The sequence below is a fragment of the Bombus pascuorum genome, chromosome 10 (genome assembly GCF_905332965.1).
Source record: "Bombus pascuorum chromosome 10, iyBomPasc1.1, whole genome shotgun sequence".
Classification (NCBI taxonomy): domain Eukaryota; kingdom Metazoa; phylum Arthropoda; class Insecta; order Hymenoptera; family Apidae; genus Bombus; species Bombus pascuorum.
The window spans coordinates 13,521,760-13,537,125 of record NC_083497.1 but is presented as its reverse complement, the minus strand read 5'-3'; the positions used below and the strand labels follow the sequence as shown (position 1 = coordinate 13,537,125).

Sequence of the window (15,366 nt, the reverse complement as noted above, 5' to 3'; positions counted from 1 at the left end):
ATTTGATAAATAGATGTATGTAAAGTTTTATCTTCGCGTTATCTCTTTTGCTATTTAACGAAAATTTCATGTCGGGATCATAAGAATACTTTGACTTTGACTTTACAACCAACGATTGTACGATAAAGGCTTTTACATTTTAACAATCGGGACAGCAGATTGCTAGATATTTCATTTATTCTTCAAGAATTCTAAACAATGCCAACAATGATAAACAATGCTAAAAATGCTAAACAATGTTAAAGCTGTTGTGCAAGTAAACACACATGTAACATTGTTGTGCGACACTTGCTGATATAGCTAGTGAATAAGAATACTGATAGCAGATGGATATCGAAGAATCGGTAAAAAGATTCTACGTGACAAGAAAGGAGCATAAAGTGTAATATACTATTTATACTATTTATACAGGAAGCTTCATTAAGGAAAGGGATATTAATATTTATATTAGTATTTAATTTATATATATATTTATTATATACGAATATATTTCTATGATATTACATAAACAAACTACTAGAAAAGATATATACATATTCCCATACCAAGTACATGCGACACATGAACATTCTGTATTGCTCTCTTATACAGATAGAAAATTATTTCGAGAATTAGTAAATTAATTTTTGCCTTTAATTATGTTTAAATATAATCCTCCTTTCGGGCATATTACAAATGCAAAGGAATTTAACTCGTATGGGATCGGTGTCTTCTCACAAACGTGCACCTCATAATTATGCAGAATCTTAATTAATCCAATCTTCGTTTGGTAATTTGCGAAACGTGCGCCTGAAATCAAATAAATCAAAGAAGACAATGTCAATGCCGTTTGATGAAATAATAATTCTATGGAAATAAAGTATAATCGTGTTATAAACGTGCCAATACAATTCCTTGGACCATGACCAAAGGGCAAATAGTGCATAGGATGCCTTGCATCTACTGCTTCCTTGGAAAATCTCTCAGGATCAAACTTATCTGGGTCTGGATAGATATTTGGATCCCTGTGAATAGAAAATACCGGTATCCAGACTCTCATGCATTTTTGTAGTGATACTTTCGTGTTCGAGAAAGTATAATCGTCCGTTGTTTCTCTGGATAAAAATACCAAAGGTGGATATTTCCTTAATGTCTCTATAAACGGAATAAAAGGAGAAGATAAAAGTATCGAAATAACGAATAAATTACGAGAGCAGATTGGTAAGTCTCCGGAATCGCCGCTAGTACAATAGTTGGTATTTGTGATTGTCGTTGTCATTCCGGAAACTTTTCGCCCTACCCTCGTATTGTAGTAAACCCCCTGCGTATTAAAGGAATCGATCCTGTTACGTCTCAACCTTTAAATACTTTGTCCAAATATGACATCTCTTTTATAGTCTCGTATTTCCAATCCCCAGAATTTTTCGCATCGAATTCTTTTATTTCTTCTCGCAGCTTCTTTTGTATGTCTTGATTCAGAGCCAACTCGTACAGAGCGTTGCTGATCGTCGTCGATGAAGTTTCAAAACCTGCCGCGAAAAATACGAATGCTTGTGCAGCAAGCAAAGTGTCCGTTAATTCTGAAAGAAATGATCCTGGTACAATAATGGAAATTATGGATAGATTCGTGTATAAGAATATTTTATAAAGCCACACTTGCCATTTGCAAACGAGAAAATATCAACAAAATGAAAATCTCGACACGATAATGACCCGAAACATTCCTCTAAATTAGTTAGGACTTTCCTTTCTTTCGAAAGAAGATGTTAATACAATTAAACGACCAAGCCAATCTGCTGACTCGAACCAAATGGAACATTTGTAGGATTACGTTAAACGTCAATTGAGAAGTTGAATACTTTACGTATGAAGGAAAGCTAATACAAAAAATTACGCATACATGGTGTGAAATATCAATTGCGTGTTGTGTTCGATTAATTGAATCAATGACACACAGAGAGTATGCGGTATGAAACCAAAGAATTATCCAACATCTTATTAGATTAACTTTTCTTTAGCTTTCGTTAGAAGTAATTATGTAATTGAAGCAAAGCATATCTCAACTTTTGTTACAAAGTTTCAATTTCTTCATCCGATTCGTTATTAATCGTAGATCTTACACGAGCATAATTAGAAAAAAAAAAGATATTGCAACTTCATACATGATCTATTATCTCTTTACGCTATTTTCAATTTCACCTGATGCACTTCGGAAGATGAAGAATATACAGCATTTTCCAAGCGATCATAATGTTCTTTAATTTTTGCCAGTAGGCGTACGTGCAATAATTTATGAAACGAATAATTGTCTTTGCTAAAAACTTACTAATATCCTTTACTTTTTCGGGGTTATTCCGAAGTTCCAACAACGTGTTCATGAAATCGGGCCTAACGATGTTGTGCTCTTTCCTGTAGTTCAACGTTTCGATGGTGATCCTCTCGATGAATACGTTCGGCTTGTCTGGCGGAAGGATATAACCAAGTAAATTGTACAACTCTCCCATGCACTCCTTCATCCTGAATTTCAGAATCCCCTTCCAATGCGTAGCAAAGATTTCTTTGCCCATTTGGCGAAATTCGCTTTCCTTATCCGAAAACGAATTCATCTCAATCCCAAAGGCACAGCTGCCTATTACGTCGGTAGTATACTTGGCTGCAAGTTCTCGCACCTCGATAGGCTCTCCCTTCGCTATCAATATATCCAAATAGCTCTCGATACGTTTGGCACATTCGAAAATCATGGAGAAGATTCCTTTGAGTTTGCCAGACGTAAATACCGGGGAAAGTTGCACTCTTAATGGCCTCCATCGTTCTTCTTCTAGAGAGAAGAGATGCTGAGAGAGTGGTTCCGCCTATAGCCATTGAACGAGTTCACAATATTTGAAATATTTGGAACTTATTATATTATTTATCGTTATTCGTTGTATCTTTTATCGCTTATCAAAAGAATAATTATCTAAGAAAGAGATATTAAATAAAATAACATAGAAATACATAAACTTTCATTCGCTAGATGTATCGATTATCAGCTTATCTTCTATTCTGTTTGTTAGCCTATTCTAATAGTTACTTGCTGTGTATAATAATTCCTACTGTTAGTAGATACTTCAATGTAACACGTTAAAATATAAACACCTTTCCATGCGTTCACTTACTATTTCTTGCTTCATGAATCCGCGATTCGCGAATTTAGAAAAGTCTTTAATAAGAACATCTTTAATAAGCTCAGGGTCCTGTATAACAAGATAAGGCGTTCTTCGTACGAATAATCCGATCATAGGTTCGTCTTTATATTCGTTATGTAGGTTCTGCAAGTATTCCGCAATCGATATATTGCCAATCATCGGCCAGAAGACATTGCCAAACACTGGTATAGGTTTTGGACCTCGAACTGACCGATCCTTCCAAAAGTTGAATTTTGCCGTAAAATAATAATACAGCGCAATAAACACCACTGTCACGTAACATAAAAGTTCAAATGCCATTTTGTTTTATCGTTGTTCAATCTCTCGACGATAGAAGTCAAAGTTCAGCAATCTGTAAAACATATAAATTTATGTATTATATATATAATATAATCATAATAATAATGAATAATATAGGATTATTTATTCAGAAGTATTAGAAATTAGGATTTCCAATGATTTCTATCCTATATGATAAATTTATTGATACATGCATCTACTTACAGTGGATCAAACAGGACACGATGATTATGTAACGTGAACTAAATACAGTAATGTGATATAACTAAGACAAATAAATTGATAATTCACAACTCATAACTAATAGTTTACAATTCATAACAATTCGATAACTTCCTTTCGACTCGCAAGTAACTAACTCCTCGCAACTCGACTCCCAATTAACGACTCTCAGTTCACGACTGCCGATTAATTCGTCTTTTTTCCTTAAGCATCTCTTTGTCTTTTCTCATATCCTCAACACGTACGTGTTATATATATAATAAAATAATTATTTTTCTGACATGAAATTTCATTTATTCAAATACCAATTAATCGATAGTTTCTTGAAATATCTTTTTGACTGTTAAGTTATAATCCTTTCAACAAAAATAACTGCATGGAGTTACATTCATTTTGTATATCAAACTATCGAAAAAGTCTTTTTTTCGAATGCCACGAATTCTCTTAAGACTTAAGACTTAAGATTAAATTCTAACATTCTTCTACTCAGGATAATCTACGCGATTTAAATAATGCTCAGCATCATGCTCTTTATTTACAATGTCTGTGATTGTCGTTTTTCCAACAGGATGTCTTTTTTTGCAGTAATTATATAGATTACTTTAATGAGTTTGGAATATGTTGTCATGCTTAACATTCTGAACAAATCTTTCCAATACACGTAACCGTCGCTCGGCCTTCGTTTACAAGATATTCGTAAACATCTTCAATTAAATTTAGTTTCCATTGCACTTTGTTCTGGTAAATAGATGGTACGCATTTCTGTATGATCACAAATTTCATAGAATTTTTCTGCAAATATCTCGGGAACTAAGACCGGGCGGTAATAAGATGTTTAAGAAAAAAATGCATAATACTGATATTGATGATATATTTCAAGTTTATCAAAATCAATATCACTTTCGGCTTTTTTAATCATGTCGTATTGTCTTTCGATAATTATTAGGATAAACTATTATGTTCATAATAAATTCTTGCGATCATAATTCACTCTATCGACTAGAGGAAATAATAAATAAACAGAAAAGGGTATCTGCTATTGGGAAATACTATGTTCCGATAACAGAACACATTCGGATATTAAGATTTGTATATTAAGATACGGATAATAAGTATTCGGGCATTAAAGTACAGAAAACGGATAAATAAAATTCTACTACATCGCGACTGTCAATTACAAACGTATCATTTTGAGGGAAACGCATTTGGAGTTTAGTCTATCGAATAAGAGGTGAGCAAAATATGAAAAATCATACTTACATTGAATTAGTTATTCCAGCGCGATACAGAACACATTTCTCTTTTTCGTAAAATCGTAAATTAATTCTAGTTTCTTTGAATGCTACACTAATGTGTGCCAAACATCACTCTTACTCCGCGATACCACAATTTCCTTTAAATGTGTTTCTCTTCACTGGTTTTGCTAGCATTTACTTGTCGCGAAGATTAGAAACGCACTTACATGCTACTCGTGAGACACTGCGGTTCTTTTATAAGCTTATCGGCCTATTTAACAACCTTGAAAAGTTCTGGAAAATATTAGCATGCTTAAATTCCTATCGATGCGTCACTTTGTATCAAAGCTAAAGACTTCATTGATATTACAAATTAGAGTTTTAAAATGTTAAAACTCTAAGGAAATGTAACGAAAAGATTTCGTCACGCTAGACAGGTCACTTGCTCACAGGTCACAATCTCGTGAGACCCTAGCTTCCGTCATCTTCTATCTTAAAAACTGGAAATAAAGACACAAGCTAAACTCTCTGCCCCGTATATTGAGTCGTCTGTTAGCGGATGTAACAGTTTTACAACTGGAACACCTAATCCAGTGCGGTTTCAATGCTAGTCAGCACACTTCCAGACGGGAGAAAAGATCTGATCATACGAGGGGACAAAGTTGAAACCCGGAGTCGTGAGCTAATGACACATACGCTAAAATGAAGTAAGGAAAGGACGCTTGTAATAGGAGTTTAGCCTCCTCGTAAACTACAGAATCATACGCGTTATTTAGTGCTTATAGTTAATTGTTCAGTTCTGAAACATAATTCTCCTTACTTAATATGTGCAATTGTTACTTCATATACTCACCGTTGCCCACCGATTTCTTTAGGTCCAGAAAGCCTAATATCTTTCCGTATGGGCAATGATCGAACAGCGCTGAGCTAGGACATTCCATCTAAATCAGTCACACGAACCTCGAAGAAGGTCAAATTCAACATTAAATATCTATCATTTTCCATGTATTATTTATTAATAAAATAACAATCTCATTTTTCTTAATGTTATATATTCTTAACTATCCTAGGATTTCGATGATTTTTGGACGAGTTGCAAAACAACATTTTAAACGATTTTTTCCTATATATAAGGGGCGCACTCGCTTACTTGCTGAGGTATTTACGAAAAACTACCGATACCACTGCAGCGAATTCTGCTTGTAATTGTAGCACCGTGCGCATCAACAGCATGTTGTTATTATAAACAAAGATTATGCATGTATACGCGAAGATACAAGAAATATCTGTTTGATATAATCTTTTTAATTCAACAGTCACGGGACAACCGGCAACGCTTGCGTGGGATGATAACAAATTATATAAACATTAACAATGTTTTAATTTGATTATACTGATATATGTAACGAAAATATGAACTACTTATTTCTATGAGTAAAATACTTAAACTACTATTAAAATACATAAAAATAATATTGAATTTCATTTGTCACACTCCGACAAACGTCCATCGCGTTAAATAAATGCCGAAGTATACGCTAATAAATAATTTTATTTGTGCCAAATGAATGTCGAAATTGGGTTAGTCCTCTAGCCTGGTTATCGTCAAGTACAAACCGGTTGTAGGTGCCAGAATGAATGAAAGTGGATTATATTTATAAGGAATTGGCGTTTTGGAGCAAACGTCGACCTTGTTTTTATGTAGGATTTTTATTAATCCAATTTTCGTTTGGTAGATTGCAAAACGTGCACCTGCAATAAATTATCGAATATCAAATGTAAGTAAGTTCGTTAATTGCATTTTTTAATATACTTTATACTTTTAATATACAACTTTACTAATCGTAATTCTATCAATTCTAAGTCTAATTCTCCGATGGCTAATTTTTGCGTTATATTCCTGCAAAGTTTTAAGTAGTCACGTCTACTTTTTTTTTTACATCTCGATCTTAATCGCACGATCTTTCCGCTTGCGTAATCGACACTTAAAACTGCGCAATTAGTAATATTTATTAGTTGTAATTCTTACAACTTTCATTTCCAGAAATATGTGTTTTTACCCATCGTCGTTCGAAGGATAAAATTATTTAAAGATACATCTCGTTTCATATCGCCAATTTTTTTTTTTGTTTTTTTTTATTTTATTTTATTTTTATTTTATTTTGATTTTTTACAATTTGTCCTTATGGACATTTGGTAGTGTTATATCTTATTGGTGAAAAAAAAATAAAATAAAAATAAATATAGCATGTGGGTGGCTACCCCCAGCGGGGTGCCAGCTTCGTTTTTTCTAAGTTATATCTTTTATGTATATCGCCAATGTCGATCAATTATTTGATAGTTATCAAGAAAGAACCGATCGATTTTTTGCTAAATACATACCGACACAATTTCTCGGTCCATGTCCAAAAGGTAAGTAATACATAGGATTCCTTTCTTCCATCTTATTCTCGGAAAATCTTTCGGGATCAAATTTTTCTGGATTTAAATAAATCTCTGGGTCCCTGTGAATGGGAAAAACTGGCACCCATATCAACGTTCCTTTGGGAATTGTTACTTTTGTATTTTCGAATGTGTAGTCTTGGAGTGACTCTCTGCTCAAAAACGGCAAAGCTGGATACTTCCTTAGTGTCTCTGTATATTAAATAAGAATGATAATTACTGATATAAATGCAGGAAGTAAAAGATAAACAGGTAGCGGCGATAACGAGAATGATTAGTATAATTATGCTATGTAATAGCTCTGAATTAGTGCATCTAATTCATACGTATGAATCAACGATCAAGTTCGATCTTAGATGCGAGCGTTATAATATTTACCTTGAAACACTTTGTCCAAGTATTGCATTTGTTTTATAGTTTCGTATTTCCACTCTCCGTTATTTTTCGCCGCGAACTGATTGATTTCTTCGTGCAATTTGTTCTGAATGTCACGATTCAAAGCCAGTTCGTATAGAGCATTGCTGATCGTAGTCGACGAGGTCTCGAAACCAGCCGCGAAGAAAATAAATGTTTGCGCGGCTAACAAATCGTCCGTCAATTCTACAAGCAAAAAGATATACATATTACGGTATTTGAAGCGTGTATTTCACTCGGCAGCGATCCGAGGATAAATTCTTAGAGATATCCTTATCGCACCGAAGCTTTTCTGTAAATTATTTACTCCAGTGTACTAACTAATATCAGCGACCCTTTCAGGATGCCTTTTCAGCTCCATGAGTATATTCATAAAATCAGGCCTGACGATCTTGTTCTTCTCTCTGTATTCGATCGTCTCTCTAGTGATTCCCATAATCATTTTCGTTTCCTCGTTATACGGTAGCACACGAGCGAGAAAAACGTGCAACGGTGGCAGGATCTGCTGTATTCTCGTACGGAATATTTTCCAGAAACCGGTAGAAAAAATTTGTTTACCGATTCGACGGAATTCGCTCTCGTTTTCCGAGAGCGAATTCATCTCGATCCCAAAGGCGCAGCTGCCGATCACGTCAGTGGTGAATCTGGCGGCAAGTTCTCGCACATCGATAGGATCTCCTTTCTCTATCATCGCGTTCAAATAACTTTCAAGATGATTAGAACATTCTAAAATTAAAGAGAAGGTTCCTCTAAGCTTGCCAGAGGTAAACACTGGAGATAGTTGAGTCCTCAGAGGTCGCCATCTCTTAGCTTCCAGAGCGAACAGATGATTAGACAATGGAACTGCCTGTGTTCGTTAAAAACATCATTATACGATACGTCACGGTTACTTAAAAGTGATTTATAAATTACATAAGATTAAAATTAATTTGTTTCTGTCTCTATAATTCTATTTTTTTCGATTTAAATTACTTGCGTTTTTTTATATTTACGCATACTTACCGGTTCGCTTTTGAAGAATCCTCGATTCGCGAATTTGGAAAAATCTTTAATCAGGATGTCTTTGATGAGATCAGGATCTTTGACTATTAAAACGGGTACTGTTCTTAAAAAAATCCCAATCACTGGTTCGCTCTTAAAATCATTGTAGATTCTCGTTAACAATTGTGGAAGCGATTCCATTCCAAACATTGACTTCATATTATTGCCGAAAAGAAGCGTGGGCTTCGGTCCAGGTACTCCGCGTCTCGTCCAAAAATTGTAACGAGTCGTTAAATAGTAGTAGAGCACAATGAGAGTTAACGCGAGGCCGCAGAGTGTTTCCAAGTTGATAAACATTGTAAATTACACGTTGATAAGAAATTACTTGCTGCAAGATATAAAAAACTTTTATCGAAGCGCTAAATAGGAATCAGGGAGAAAACGAGTTGTACAAAGGAATGTTGTACAAGCTTCATAAAATATACAGAAAATATAATTTATACCTACTGAAATTTTTGACTTCAGATGAACTATATATGCTGATATATCAATCGGATTTCGCGGGGCGTTCTAGTTCACGGACAGCTCAAACATTTTTCAAACTGAAATGGAATCGAACTCGACAGAACTGAAAAAAATTTATGAAAAGTCCAATACAAACATGTAAAAAGTCTCAGATTAACTAATTTCATAATTCCTTTACTTAAAAAATTCTAAAAAGGCGATATTATTTATATAAAAAAAAAGATAAATTGTCCCCTTAACTTTAATTAAAAAATAAAATCTGGCTGAAGAATAACAAACACTCACAGTTTAAAGTTTAATGTTGAAGAGGCAGCTGTATCACTATCAGCGGTTTACTACGTACTGCGCTGGTTTCTTGTTCAGCAAAGGGTATACATTTAATCGCGATGCCATAATGTTCTGAGTCATGTTAACAAGCAAAAATTTTTTGAACTTACGTATCATTTCTTAATATTTGCGAGCTCATCTTTGTTTCCCTTTTTTCTTTCTTTGTTTAAATATGCATGACTCAAACAAATAGCGTGTAATTTAATATTTGATATGATAAATTTAATAGCCTATAATAGAATGAAAGTTATCATACGCACGTACTAGGCCGATTCTTAACTAAATTGTGTTCAAACTCTGTTTTCTTGAAAATAGAGCCTTAAATGGAAAAATGTATTATACATTTTCAGCTTATTTTCGTATTCTATCGATTATTTAGTCTTTTCCAATCTAAAATTAGTCACGTTTAAGTATACTCAAGATATAAATCATAACGCGTTAACACTGCTTTTCGAGGATTAAAAACTTCACCTTTGTCCGAAAACTGTAAACGATTCATACAGCAACGATAAGCACTTCATCCTTTCTTTAGATTTTCCAAAGTTTCAACTTTTCTTCGACTGTTTAGTCTGTTATAAAGTATTATCCCTTAGTGATGTGATATATCGTGAAAAGACGTTCGCGCAATAAATAATCGTAATTGTTTCTCGAAAAAATTCATTGACAAATTTTGAATAAGAAAGAAAAACAGATGAAAGTCTCAGCACTGATTGAATTACGAAACGAACGCTATTCAGTACGTATGAAACTGTAAAGCTGTTTATATACAACAAGTTGTTAGATTCAGATTCCTTCCCCCTCCTCTTCCTATACCTCACAAACCGGTCTCACAGTGAAAATTCGTTGAAAAGGACGTAGTGAGATGTCACTTTTAATATTTCACTGATATTTTTACCTTACTTTATGGCCTTCATTAAACTACAAATAGATTAATAATTAATTTAATTCGATTAATACATTAAACATATGTATAAAAAATTATTTATTTCATAAAATAATCTTATAACAAAAATACATTCCTCTTTCCCCCTAGTACATCATCGGAAAATATTTACAATAAGTTTACCTAGCCTAGTAATAATTTCCAAAGGAAACAAAATGATACATTACGTTGAATATGATAATAATTATAAATAAATTATGAGAATATCATTAAATATCTTCCTTTGGCTTTCCGCTATTTTACTGACATTAATAACTGATTCGTAATAATTGATTTCTTTAAAAAGCATTCATAAAAATGAAGCTTTAAGCGCAAGAAAATTGCTATTGCGTACAGACTACGTGTTTTCGTGGATTTTATCCAAGAGATATAGTCTTATCTTTGCAACAGCTAACTTGAATATCGAAAAGGTTGTAAAGTATTTTATTAACTTTCAACTTTTGTAACTTTTAGATCGAGTCCGTGTTTGGGTGCCAACGTGAACGTACGTGGTTCGTTTATATAGGGAATTTGTGTTCGTTCACAAACATCAACTTTATAAGTACGGAGGATTTTTATCAGACCAATTTTAGTCTGGAAGATTGCAAAACGTGCACCTACGAAGAAAACACGATACAATATTAATATACCGTAGTATCTTACAATTGATAAGCAATTTCAATAATATGCCTTACATAGTAGATTTATCGATTTGTAAAAAATTTGCTTTCGCACGAACAACTGCTTAACAAGGTGATACTACGTACCAACACAATTCCTTGGGCCATCGCCAAAAGGTAGATAATGCATCGGATGCCTTGCCGCTACTGCATCCTCCTTAAACCGATCGATGTCGAACGCGTCAGGATTCGGATAAATCTCAGGATCGCGGTGGATACCATACGCAGAAATAAAGATCCTGGTGTTCTTTGGAATTGTGAGCTTTATATCTTCGAAGGTATACTCCTCCGTATTTTTTCTCATTATGACGGTCACCGGTGGGTATTTTCTTAACGTTTCTAAAGATAAAGAATCTCTGTTAAACCTTGCAATTTTCTGCAATTCTATTAGCTTATTTTATTGTTAGCGCATCATTTTAGTCTACGAGCATTTATGGGAAATGGAAAGATTCATATATAAAATATCCAACAAACCTTTAAACACGGCATCCAAGATTGGCATTTTCTTAATATTTTCATATTGCCATTTTCCATCGTTCAACTCGTGATGTTCCTTGATCTCGGCTCGTAATTTATCCTGTACATCTTGATTTTGCGCCAATTCGTAAAGGGCATTGGCCATCGTTGACGAAGAAGTTTCAAAACCAGCCACGAAGAAAAGGAATGCTTGTGCAACTAGCAAAGGGTCGGTTAATTCTAAAACGAGAGAAACGACATTTTCATTATATCGCCGCCTTAAAGTAGAGAAAATCGTTCTTAAGACATCGTGAACAGTAACGTTTTGTCACCGGTCTCCATTCGTGTAGGAACGAACCATTCTAATTACACTCAACTGTTCCCTAATTTTCCTCGACTTTTCTTAACAATTACTCGCGACAAACGATCACACCAAATTTCTACAACATCGAAAAGCGTACACACGTACTTATGCTCAACTTCTCAGGATGATCCTGCAGATCCATAAGAGTGTTAATGAAGTCCATCCTAACGATCTTGTTCTTCCTTCTGTGCTTTATCATATCCAAGACAGCGTTTGTGAAGAAAATAGTGGTTTCGTCTCGTGGCAGTATATAACCCAGAAAAGTGTACACTATTGGAAAATTCTCACGAAGTCTGTTTTTTATTATCTGCTTCAAACCAGGACCGAAGAATTCTCTTCCTATATCGCGGAATTTACATTGCATGTCTGACATGGCATTCATGTCGACTCCGAAGGCGCAACTGCCAATTACGTCGGTGGTAAATCTGGCAGTCAGTTCTCGTACTTCGATATAGTTTCCTTTCGATGTCAATAATTCCAAATATTTCTCCAGACTGTTGGAACATTCAACGATCAGAGAAAACATGTCTTTTAGCTTGCCCGATGTGAAGGTTGGTGATAGTCTTGTTCTTAATGGTCGCCATCTTTCTGGTTCCAAGGAAAACAAATGTTGAGAAAGTGGTTCTGCCTATATTGGAAAATTCGAATAATCGGTATAGAGCTTAAAAAATAATATATATATAATATATATGATTAATATATATTTAAATATATTATTGTGTTATATTATATATTGTAACATATATTATGGAATTTCTAGAATTCTATATCCACATCTGCATTCGATATCTATTCTTAATGAGCAAGTGTATCTGTGAAGTGTATTCCTAATTTGACATGAAATAAATTGATCAAAACATTGTATTATGATCAATATCGAAGCTTATCGTTTAATATCAGCATATAACATTATCTATGAAATTGGAAATACGTATTAGCAATTATACTATGCAGTGTGCAACTTTATTCATGCAACCTTTGATCTTATTTAATTCTTACATAAAATTACTCCTTCGCGTACTTACCACTTCGTTCACAGCAAGGCCACGATTAGAGAATTTGGAAAAATCCTTGATGAGAACAGTCTTGATTAAATCAGGATCGTTTATAGCCAGGACACGTTGCGTTCGTATGAACAACCCAAACACAGGCTCGTTTTTGTATTTTTTGTAAAAAGAATGCATTCGATCACCTATGGATGTTATCCCAAACATTACGGGAAAAAAATTTCCAAAGAACAGTAGTGGCTTGGGTCCAGGTATTCCGCACTTCTCCCAATACTTAAAAGGCTTTAGTAGGTAATAGTAAAAAGCAAGTAAAAGCGCGATAAATCCGCAAAGGATTTCGAAGGCAGCCATTTTCTATAAATTTTCGCCAAGTTGTCAGGCAATCAAAAATCCACTGACGAGAAGCTGTAAAAAGTACAAAATGTGATCTACGACCATCGTTATTACAACTTTCATTTTTACTAACAAAAAAGTGTGAAAAACGTCCTCTGATTTTTAAAATCACTCACTTTGGAAAATTACAAAGGATATAAAACACTAACAATCTGACTAATAGCGTGACAAAAATATAGACGATTCGTAGCAATGACAGATTTGTAGAGCTGGCATTCTATCCCTCTAGATCGTTAGATTCATCCACGTATTATGAACAATTTTACCGAATTTTTCGCAAACATTTATGCCTTGTATAAAGGAAATAAACGAGATACTTAAAAAGTGGAAAAGAAGCAATATTGAAATACGTAAGAAACACGTAAATGACGAACAGAAAGTTAGTAGGAGGCACTAATTTCTTTCAAAAGCTCAAAGAGTGAAGTTCTAAAAGTATGTACATACATGGAACACTGTAAAATTGAGTTCTTGGACTGCCGGATGGAATCACCACGACGATTCGAACCGAACTAACTTTCTACCATTATCTACATGAAATTATATATTTTCCCATATATAACAAAACTATCGGACACAATTGCGTCACAGCACTCTCACGATGTCTATCATTCTTCCTTTGATAAGGTTAATATACAAATCAATCAATATGATCTTTGAAACCGTACGATAAGATAAAATGTATGCTATTCGATAAAAATTGTATACGTGATTTAAACGATTTTTATTGTGTGTCTGTCCCTAATTTATTTAAAAAAGTAATCGAACGAGTTAGGAACAGTCGCGTTTACGGTATGTTCTGTACATTTGCAAATGCCGAATTCGAGTGGTTTCACCTTGATGTTCGTTGACGATTGTATAAATAATCGAGTACATTCGACGTCGCAGTCGCGAAACCGTTGAAGCTTGCTAATCTGTACGCTAGCAAGGGAGAGGGCATAGTATACGGTACCCTTAAATGACTGCTATTTGTTTCTAGAATTAGAGATGATGGAACTCGGGCAATCGCTACGTGTCGCAATCAATCTCAATGGCATTCTTAAGCGTTGACTCTTTCTACAGTCGAAAATAACGAAGGCCAGGTGGTCGTCCCGTTAGAACTTCCCATTTTCTTATACCTGCACGATAAATTAATAACTCTCTGAAGCCACATTTACATTAAGCAACTACAGCTTAAATAACTTGTTCGTTTAATCAAAAATAAAAGAATGGGTTATTTTTAATTCTCGTCTTTGTCAGGAGCGATTGGATTGGCCATCGGAAGTTTGGGAAAAGTCGCACTAGGGATTTGAGCCCGTAGAATTTAATTTTCCTACGACAACAGATATGAGTAAAATTACAGTCGTAAATTATTCCCAACTGTCGCAAAAATAACGAGAAAACATGTATACTAGATATTTCCGTATTGGGGCTACTCGATGTAGAGTTTAATTAATGAACTGAAAATGGAAGGCCAGTCAAAATTTATGACCCAAACCGTCCCTGACAGTAGTTCATTAACAAAGCATATGAACAATCTCACGTAAGATGTAGTTTTCACGTATGACTGACTTATTTCTTATTTATGTATATAGAGTCTGTCATATCGACGTGCTATTTGTGCATAAAATGCATAATATTGATAATATTAAATTAGAGTTGTATGATATAAAATATAATTTATAAATCTTTTAATTATGATGTCTACTTACGCACGTTCGAGCGAATATGACATTTTGACATTTGCTCGTGATATGCAAGATTCCGTGCAGGAATAGTAAAATCACGTTAATTCTCATTAAAATTATACTTAATTAAAGAAAGTGTTAGTAAACAATATTAAATTAATCGGAATTTACTTCACGCAGATTTTAATGTTCCTTTTATTATTGGGTGATTAAAAGTTCAGAACGTCCCAACGTTTTTAAAAATTAATGTATAGACACATCAGCGTTAAA

At 34.2% G+C, this 15,366-nt stretch overlaps 3 protein-coding genes across 3 annotated transcripts in view; 1 reads left to right on the top strand and 2 right to left on the bottom strand.

The window, feature by feature from the left end:
• Positions 1–15,366, top strand: part of LOC132911091 (optineurin-like) — a 428,401-nt gene that overhangs the window by 278,543 nt on the left and 134,492 nt on the right. The gene's annotated exons all lie outside the window — the stretch shown is intronic.
• LOC132911086 (probable cytochrome P450 6a14) lies at positions 469–5,423 on the bottom strand. Its single transcript, XM_060967479.1, has 6 exons — positions 4,947–5,423; positions 3,135–3,516; positions 2,306–2,831; positions 1,338–1,559; positions 883–1,134; positions 469–789 (listed from the first exon to the last, which is right to left on the bottom strand). Exons 2-6 carry the CDS (start codon positions 3,462–3,464, stop codon positions 620–622), a joined length of 1,500 nt encoding a protein of 499 aa, XP_060823462.1. The 5' UTR covers positions 3,465–3,516; positions 4,947–5,423; the 3' UTR covers positions 469–619.
• LOC132911405 (probable cytochrome P450 6a14) lies at positions 6,454–14,036 on the bottom strand. Its single transcript, XM_060968024.1, has 11 exons — positions 13,877–14,036; positions 13,058–13,444; positions 12,138–12,660; positions 11,687–11,908; positions 11,300–11,551; positions 10,983–11,149; positions 8,780–9,121; positions 8,099–8,624; positions 7,742–7,963; positions 7,304–7,555; positions 6,454–6,673 (listed from the first exon to the last, which is right to left on the bottom strand). Exons 2-11 carry the CDS (start codon positions 13,388–13,390, stop codon positions 6,504–6,506), a joined length of 3,009 nt encoding a protein of 1,002 aa, XP_060824007.1. The 5' UTR covers positions 13,391–13,444; positions 13,877–14,036; the 3' UTR covers positions 6,454–6,503.

Bases quoted from the DNA above. Each gene is read 5' to 3' on its own strand.
- LOC132911086 (XM_060967479.1), bottom strand. From the start codon at position 3,464: ATGGCATTTGAACTTTTATGTTACGTGACAGTGGTGTTTATTGCGCTG. The intron at 2,832-3,134 runs GTAAGTGAACGC...CAATGGCTATAG, and splicing joins GATTCATGAAGCAAGAAATA to GCGGAACCACTCTCTCAGCA. The intron at 1,560-2,305 runs GTAAGTTTTTAG...CATTTCTTTCAG, and splicing joins CGAAAAAGTAAAGGATATTA to AATTAACGGACACTTTGCTT.
- LOC132911405 (XM_060968024.1), bottom strand. From the start codon at position 13,390: ATGGCTGCCTTCGAAATCCTTTGCGGATTTATCGCGCTTTTACTTGCT. The intron at 11,552-11,686 runs GTTTGTTGGATA...CTTTATCTTTAG, and splicing joins CTTGGATGCCGTGTTTAAAG to AAACGTTAAGAAAATACCCA. The intron at 9,122-10,982 runs TAATAAAATACT...ATCAACGTGTAA, and splicing joins AAGTTACAAAAGTTGAAAGT to TTTACAATGTTTATCAACTT.